The sequence below is a fragment of the Orycteropus afer genome, unplaced genomic scaffold (genome assembly GCF_000298275.1).
Source record: "Orycteropus afer afer isolate SDZICR_OR568_19922 unplaced genomic scaffold, OryAfe1.0 scaffold00109, whole genome shotgun sequence".
NCBI classification, from domain to species: domain Eukaryota; kingdom Metazoa; phylum Chordata; class Mammalia; order Tubulidentata; family Orycteropodidae; genus Orycteropus; species Orycteropus afer.
Genome location: NW_006921696.1, coordinates 3,716,764 through 3,725,844, shown reverse-complemented (window position 1 = coordinate 3,725,844; position 9,081 = coordinate 3,716,764). Strand labels below are relative to the sequence as shown.

Here is a 9,081-nt window from a genome sequence, read left to right as displayed (position 1 = left end):
TGGATTTGAACCACCAGCCTTCTGGTTAGCAGTCAAGTGCCTTATGCACTATGCTACCAGAGCTCCTATTCTTATCATTAAGCAGTATAATATGTAAGTTCAAATTTCCTTCTATTATTCCTGCATTCCCCCCCATAGATTAACCTTACATACTCACATACTTATGTTGAGACTGCCAAGATTTTATTGTTCATTTAATTCTCATTTTAGTTTTATCAAAATACAAATATGTCTTCATTATGAACAATATAAATATTATAGGAAAAGCTAAAGTCCCCCTTTATTAGCCTTCCCAGTCTTAGTCCTCTCTCAAGAAGTTAGCTTGATTTTTTAAAATTTTATTGTAGTAAAACATGAGTTGCCATTATAACCATTTTAACTGTACAATTCAGTGACATTTATTATATTCACAATGTTGTGTAATCATAAGTGCTATCTATTTCCAAAAGTTTTTATCACCTCAAACAGAAGCTCAGTAACCATTAAGCAATAACTCCTCATTCCCTCCTGCCCCTGGCAACTACTAACCTCTTTTAGTACTCTTAGTACTGCTTTAGCTTCTGTGCATCTCTGCATAGTCTAGATAATTTTGTATAAGTGGGATTATATAATATTTGCCTTTTTGTGTCTGATTCAAGTCACTGAGCATAAAATTTTTAAGGCTAATCCATGTCATAGCATGTATCAGAGCCTCATTTCTCTTTATGGCTGAGTAATGTTCTATTACTCAGATAAGATGCATATCTAAGTATGCATATACTTAGTGGGTTTGAGATGATACCTTCTGTGTTTAGATTTACATTTTCCTGATGACTAATGGTGAGCAGATTTTCATGAATTTACTGGCCAGGAGCTCTGGTGGTGTAGTGCCTAAGGCACTTGACTGCTAACCAGAAGGCTAGCGGTTCAAACACACCAGCCACTCCTTGAAAGGAAAGTTGGGCAATCTACTTCCGTAGTGATCCTGCTTCAGAAACCCAAAGAGGGTTTCTGTGAGCTGGATCCAGGTTGACGACAGTGAGTTTGGAGTTTTTGTTTATTCCAGGAAATCTCCTTAAATGTGACTAAGTGGGCCACTATTCTCCTCTTGTTGCTGATCTAGAATGGGAGCATAATGATGGAGCTTCCCCTACCATCATGGACCATGAGAAAAAGGACACTTATCAAATATGACAGACCAAAGAGTTGGGAGGATCCAGGGGCCCTGATAATATTATAAAGCCATCATAAGAACACTGGACTGGCCACCAGGGCATTTGTTTTATGTGAAAGAATGTCCCCCTGTGTAGTTAAGCCATCATATTCAAGTCTCAGTTGTCCATAGCAGAAGCAGATTTTAACTTACTTGAAACACACGAGATAATAACTAAAATGAAATACTAAGAAATAGTATAAGTATGTTATTTAGTAGTATGTAACTAAATTTCAGAAGCAGCAAGTGAAAATAAAAGTTATTGAACATAGTTGCCTTTGGTAGTGAGAATTAGGGTAATGGCAAATGATTACTACTTTTTCTTATAGCCCGTTTAGTAATATTGGACATTTTAAATTATGTATATCTATTGCTTCCATAAAAAGTTAAATTAGTTTAGTTACTTTTAACTAATACTTCAAGTAAGAATAATTGCTCATTATAAGTTCAAAAAATACAAAAGATTATAGAGTCAAAAGTTATGCCTCCCTTTTTTACTATACACTAAAAGCTCCTAGAGTGTTTGTTCCAACAAAAGGAGATAAACCCACCCATTAATTCCACTCTCCTCCCCAGAAATAATGGCTGTTTGGAGTCCTTCTTTACTTTTTCTGTACATTGATATAGCATATGTAAAGATGCTTAGTTTTGTTACTCTATGTATTAAAAAATATTTAAGTTAAAAATGAGTGCACATGAGGCTTTTAATGGCTGTTTATATTTTTAGAACTCAGGATGTAAGCATGCAGCTAAAAAGTCAACAAGATGAATTTAAAAAAGTACAGGAAGAATTGAGTCATTTGCAATGCGAGTTAAAAATTAAATGTAGACAATCACAAATCTTCAGGTAAGATTATCTTTCAAGAATTGAAAAATATAAATGATATATTTTAATAATTTTAATATTAAAATTACTAAATAATATATTTAATATTAACTTCATAAACATTCAAGTAATTTTAATAATTATCAACAAAAAGCCAATTTTGTTTTATTTCTACACTCACCCACATCTTCCTCAGCCTATTAGATTTGAAGCACACCCCATACATCATTATTATAACTGTAAATACTTCAGAATATACTTCTAAAATACAGACTCCTTTTTTTCTGAAAATAAAAAATCCAAGAATATCATCACAATTAGAAATAATTAGCATAGTTTTTTTTTTAACTCATATCCTGTGTAAATTTACATTTCTCTGATGTCTCAGTTGATTTGTTTGAATCAGGATCTGAACAAGATCTGTACATTGCTTTGGATTGATACATCTTTCATGTCTCTTTTAAACTGCAGGTTTCTTCACATTCGTTTTTTTTTCTCCCCCTTGCATTTTATTGTTGAAGGAATTGGGTTGTTTGCCCTATAAACATTTCTACTTTCTACATTTTGATAAACGCATTCCTGTAATGTTGTTGACATGTTTCTCTGTTCCTCGAATGTTTATTATATAGGTAGTTAAATCTAAGGGCTCAAATAGATTTAAGTTCAATTTTTGGCAAGATTATTTTCTAGGTGGTAGTGTATACTTTCATCATAAGACACAAAATATCTGATTGTTTCTCTTTTTATGACATGAAAATTCTACCATCAGTGGGACTAGTGGGATCAAGTGTTATCATACTGACCAATCCATTATAATGCTTACTATCAGCTTTTTACTTAATGGTCTTTCTTAGTAGCTACTGATGATCATTGTGTAGATTCATAATTTCATTAGGGGCTGAAAACTGTTGATACTCTGTTATTCATCTGCATCTTTTGGTCTTCTTAGGAGTCACTGAGTAGCTTCTGGCTCCTAGCTGCCTGGGTATGTCACAGTGAAATGCCGCCTGGTCCTGTGCCATCCTTACAGTTGTTGCTCTGCTTGAGAACAATGTGTAGCTGCTGTGTCAATCCATCTCACTGAGAGTCTTCCCTTTTTTGCTGACCCTCTACTTTACCAGGCATGATGTCCTTCTCCAAGGACTGATCCCTCCTGATAACATGTCCAAAGTACATAAGATGAAGTCTTACCTTCCTCACATCTAAGGAGCGTTCTGGCTGTACTTCTTCTAAAATAGATTTGTTCATTCCTTTGCCCTCACCTACAAAAAAACAAAACAAAAAACCCCTGTTGCCATAGAGTCAATTCCAACACATAGTGACCCTGTAGGACAGAGTAGAATGCCCCATAAGGTTTACAAGGCTTTAAAGCATTACAGAAGCTGACTGGCACATTTTTCTCCCACAGAGTAGCTGGTGGGTTCCAACTACGGACCTTCCAGTGAGCATCCCAGGGCTTTAACTACTGCACCACCAGGGTTCCCTGTTCTTCTGGCAGTCCATGGTATATTCGGTATACTTCACCAACACCATAATTCAAATGAATTAGTACTTCTTCTCTCTTCCTTATTCATTGTCCAGCTTTAGCGTGCATATGTGACTATTGAAAACACCATGACTTGAGTCATTAACTAAAATTATCTTAAAGAAGAACTTGCCCTTATCAACTATTTGTTTACCCAAAGGTACAGTTATATATGAAAGACAGGATAAATGCTTAACTCTTTCCCTTTATTTACCGATATTCAGATTAATGAGTTATTTCCCTAGTATCCTCCAAACTTGACTTTTCTGAAAATTACTGTTTGTGAACAAATGAGTTTAAATATATCTAATATGTTTCAATGCATTTCAGTTATTACTGTTTTAAAATTTTATTTGTTTTGTTTATATTGCTGTTGAGGAAAACATATATATACCAATTCAACAGTTTCTACATATACAATTTAGTGGCATTGATTACATTCTTTGAGTTATGCAACCATTCGCACCCTTCTTTTCTGAATTCTTTGTGCCCCATTAACGTAAACTCATTGCCTTCCTAGACCACCTATCTAGTCTTTCAAGTTGCTGTTTTCAATTTGACCCCATATGGATTGTTGTTGTTATGTACTGTCGATATGCATAGATCTTAGAAAAACTTAATGCTCAAGATAGACAGTCTTTACTGTTGTTGTAGCTAGGTGCCATCAAGTCAATCCCATCTCATAGTGACCCTATATACAACAGAAAGAAACATTGACTAGTTCTGCACCATCTTCACAGTCCTTGCAATGCTTGAGCCCATCTTTGCAGCCACTGTATCAATCCATCTTATTGAGGGTCTTCCCCTTTTTCTCTGACCATGCTCTTTACCAAGTATGCTTTGTTTCTCCAGGGACTGGTTCCTTCTGACCACATGTCCAAAGTAGGTGAGATGAAGTCTGGCCAGTCTCACTTCCAAGGAGCATTCTGGCTGCATCTCTTCCAGGGTAGATTTGTTCATTATTCTGGCAGTCCAAGGTGTTGTCAGTGTTCTTCCAACACCACAATCCAAAGGCATCAATCCTTCTTCAGTCTTCCGTATTCATTGTCCACTTTTCACATGCATGTGAGGTGATTGAAAATACCATGGCTTGGGTTAAGTGCAGCTTAGTTTCAACAGACGGATGTAGCTCTGGAGGTACTTACTTGTCTGTGTCAGGAAATTTGGCCAACTAATTGGAAGAGATCCATATTTCTGCCCATTCAAAGAAAGGTGATACAACAAAATGTGGAAATTTTCAAAAAATATCACTAATATAGGAGCTCTGGTAGCATAGTGCCTAAGGGATTTTGACTGCTAACCAGAAGGCTGGTGTTCAAGCCCACCAGCCACTCCTCAGAAGGAAGATGGGCAATCTACTTCCATAGTGATACTGCCTCAGAAACCCAAGGAGGGGTCGCTATGAGTCGGATTCGACTCAATGGCAGTGAGTTTGGTTTTGGTTTTTTCGGTTATCACTAATATCATATACAAGTAAAATTTTGCTGAGAATAATTCAAAAACAGTTGCAGCAGTGTATGACAGGGAACTTCCAGAAAGGCAAGCTGGATTCAGAAGAAGATATGGAACAAGGTATATTGTTGCTGTCAGATGAATCTTAACCTAAAGCAAAGAATACCAGAAAGATGTTTATCTGTATTTTATTGACTATGCAAAGGCATTCAACTGTGTGGACCATAAAAAATTATGGATAACATTGTGAAGAATGGGAATTCCAGAACACTTAAAGTGTGCTCATGAGGAAGCTGTGCATAAACATTCTTTACCAGTTAAGATAAACTTATTTGGTTTTAAGATTTCAGGGGATATTTTTGATTTAAGGTTTAAAGATTATCTCAAGGCAGTAGTTTCAGGGGTTCTTCTTGGCCTCCATGGTTCTAGAAAATCTAGATTCCAAGGTAATTTGAAATTCTGTTCTGCATTTTCCGTCTTTTGATCAAAATTGTTCTGTGGAATCTTGAGTCAAAATGTTCAGTCATAGTAGTTGAGCACTATCTTGTTCTTCTGGTCTCATGGCAAAAGAGGTAGTTGTTCATGGAGGCAATTAGCTACACATTTCATTTTCTCCTCCTGTCCCTGATTCTCCTCCTTCTTCTCTTGCTCCACATGAATAGAGACCAATTGTTGTGTTTATTATTCTTTTTGTTGTTCTTCAGCCAAAGAAAGCCTTTTCAAATTGTCATCTGAATCCTTTCCATAGGGCCTTAGTAATATTTGATAATGCTTTCTCATATGATAGGATGTCCATGCTCAGCTTGTACATTTTCTTTGACATACCTGGACTTTTATTGTTCTTTAAATATGAGCTGTTTTATTTGGAGACTATAAGTTGGACTCTACAAGTACTTATTGTTTCTAGATTTCTCATTGCCTTTTCAAGTGCAGATGTAGGAAACAATTTTTTAAGAAAAAAACTACTATGAGTTTGTACTAATATTTCCAATTCAAATTTAGGATTAGAAGATTAATTTTTTTTTAACCTCTTTGACTTTGTCTTTGTATCTTCTTTCTCATAAACTAGGAATCTTGCTATTGTGATGTCAACATAATCATTTCTTTGCTTTATCATATAATAATTTATAATATTTTCATTTAAGCACTAACAATTATAAGGAGCTCTGGCAGTGTAGCAGATAAGGTGTTTGGTGGCTAACCAGTTCAGTGGTTCAAACCTACCAGCCACTTTGTAGAAGGAAGATGAGGCTATCTATTTCTGTAGATATTTACAGCCTTGGAAATCCAATTGGGGTCACTATGAGTAGTAATCAACTCAGTGGTAGTGATTTTGGTTTCAGTTTAATACCAATTATATCACTAAGCTGTGGGAATAAGAGAGTATTTCCTTCTCTTTTAAAAGTTTTGAGTGTTGAGTGTAAGATGGCGTCATACTTGTAACCCACATGTTTAATCCCTCTGCCAACTTAATCCCTGAATAACTAGGTAAAGCAGATAGAAATGATGATACTGGAGTTATGAGAAACTAAGAAGATAAAGTATCAGATTTAGTGAAGGCAGAGAAAAAGAGCAGATTAAGAGCTGGAAAACTAAACTAATCCACCTAGCTGACAGAGACAGAGACAGAGAGGACTCATTAGAAATACAAAAGAGGTCGGTGGAGGGATGGAGGAGGAAAAAAAAATCATGGGTCCTACAGAGGCAATTGAATACCAACACAGGTAGTTTTTGGCAATGACTGAGCGAGTATGATAATCTTACTGGGAAATGGATTAGGATCCTCCCTTGGCTTGGGCTGCTGTGGAATCCAGAAAGGAGTGCAGGAAAGGAAGAAACTCTCTCTGAATAGGTGGAGCTCTGTAGTGAGTGCATGGCAGTGGGCTGGAGTTCAATTCTTCCACAACCCTTTTAGCACAGAGTAGACTGGCATACTGAGTTTTAGCAGCTTCTCAATCCGAGCGGAAGGCAGTGGCCTTCTACCCATTGGTGTCTCTGTTGATTTTGAACCACAGGTCTTTGATTGACAGTAGGACATTATCATTAGTAGACATCTCAGAAAGACACAAACTGCCCTGCCTGTGCCTGCATCGCTGACTGAACTATCTCCCCCTCAAGCATGGAAAACTCCTTCTACCTTTCTGTCCAGGGGCTCACTTCTGGTACACCCTTTTCTTTTTTTTTCTTTCTTCTTTTTCTCCCCTGCCTCATCCATTAGAAGGAACACATTAAATCTTCACCAGCCAACACCCAATACAGCTAACACCAATAGCTCCTGCACCAAAGAATGAATGACAGATGGTAGAAACACCTGCTCATCCCAACTCCAAATCCTCTTCACAAAGAACACAGAGCTGCATCCACATCCCCACCAGATTCTACCAACACAGAGAGAGTTGGAGAGTGACCCAGTACAGCTGAGTAAATAACCAAAAAAGTACACCTGCTCTACACTTTCAGATATAGTGAAACATAAAATTATAGTGAAACAAATCAATATATAACTAACAAGTAAAGACAATAACTTTAATATGTCTGGAAAACAATAGACAACCTCAAATCAAACATAAAAACAGGACAAGACAACAGAAATAAAAGCCCATGCTAAATAATTATCTATCATGGAAGAAGAACAAGCAATATAACTATCTGAGAAGGAATTCAGAAGGTATGTATATAGGACTCTCCAAGAGCTCAAGGAAACCATAAACAGAAGCAACGAGAAGACAGACAGTACCCTGTAAGAAGTCAAGAAAATAATTCAAGAACAAAATAACAAGATAAATTCGCAATTAGAACTCATACAAAAACAGCAATTAGAAATACAGATGATGAACACTAAAATTACAGAGATAGACAACACAGTCAAAGGACAAAAGAGTAGACTAGAATGGCTCAAGAACACATTTCCCCACTAGAAGACAAATCTCTTGATGCCAGACTGTATGAAGAAAAATCAGAACAAAGATTTAAGAGAAATGAAGAGAATCTAAGAGTTATATGTGATGATATGAAAAGAAACAACATATGCCTGATCGTAATACCAGAACAAGAGGAGGCAAAAAACACTAAGAAGATTGTCCAAGACTTGCTAAGAGTTATTACACTGAACATCTCACCCAATAGACAGCTAAAACCAATAGCTCCTGCACCAAAAAATTAATGACAAATGGTAGACAACACCTGCTCACCCCAACTCCAAATCCTCTGCACAAAGAACAGAGACCTGCATCCACATCCTCCATATCATGAAGGAAGAAAAGGTATCTGTTCAATAGCTCAATGAACCCCATACAGGATAGATCCCAAGAGAAAATCACCAAGACATAATCAAACTCTCCAAAACTGAAGACAAAGAATCTTGGGAGCAGCTTGGGAAAAACAAAATGTTACCTGTAATGGACAACCAATAAGACTAAGTTCTGACTTCTCAGCATAAATCATGCAGGCAAGAAGGCAATAGGATGGCATAAATAAAATCTTGAAGGAAAAGAACTTCCAACCAAGAGTTATATATGCAGCCAAATTGTCCCTAAAATATGAGGGTGAAATCAAGACATTCTCAGACAAACAGAAATTAAGGGAATTTTTGAAAACCAGACCACCTCTACAAGAAATGCTAAAGGTAGTACTTCCAATAGATAACCCACAATAGAGAACAACAAATTAAAATCAAGACACTTGACATCACCACGTAGAAACCAGACCAGAAATAGATGCTCAAAATAAGCTCATGAAATAATGTACACTGAGAAATAAGGGAGTCAATATGCAAACAACACCAGCAACAAAGCAAATAAAGGGAATAAAAGTTTTAATTACAGAGCTTCCAAATGGGGAGGAGGACAGTCTTTATAGGACTGACTTTTCCAAATTAAGGGATGTAAGAATTTACTTCAGGTGACCACAAGGAAAATTAACAATCCTCCTAAGAAAACTCAGAAAGAAGAAAAACACATTGGCTCAGTAAGCACAAAACCAACAATAATGAAGAAAAGAGAAGGAAACACTTCATAACAAAATGACCTCAGCACAGACAAATATTTGAAACAAGGAAATCAACAACAACAAAACAAAAAAACACAA

General features: G+C 36.4%; 1 protein-coding gene across 1 annotated transcript in view; it reads left to right on the top strand.

Annotated features, from left to right (window-relative positions):
* The window catches only part of LEKR1 (leucine, glutamate and lysine rich 1), a 332,736-nt gene that overhangs the window by 60,055 nt on the left and 263,600 nt on the right, over positions 1–9,081 (top strand). The window contains exon 3 of the mRNA XM_007943551.1: positions 1,920–2,039. Within this exon, the coding sequence (XP_007941742.1) occupies positions 1,920–2,039 (120 nt within the window). The remainder of the gene's footprint in view (positions 1–1,919; positions 2,040–9,081) is intronic.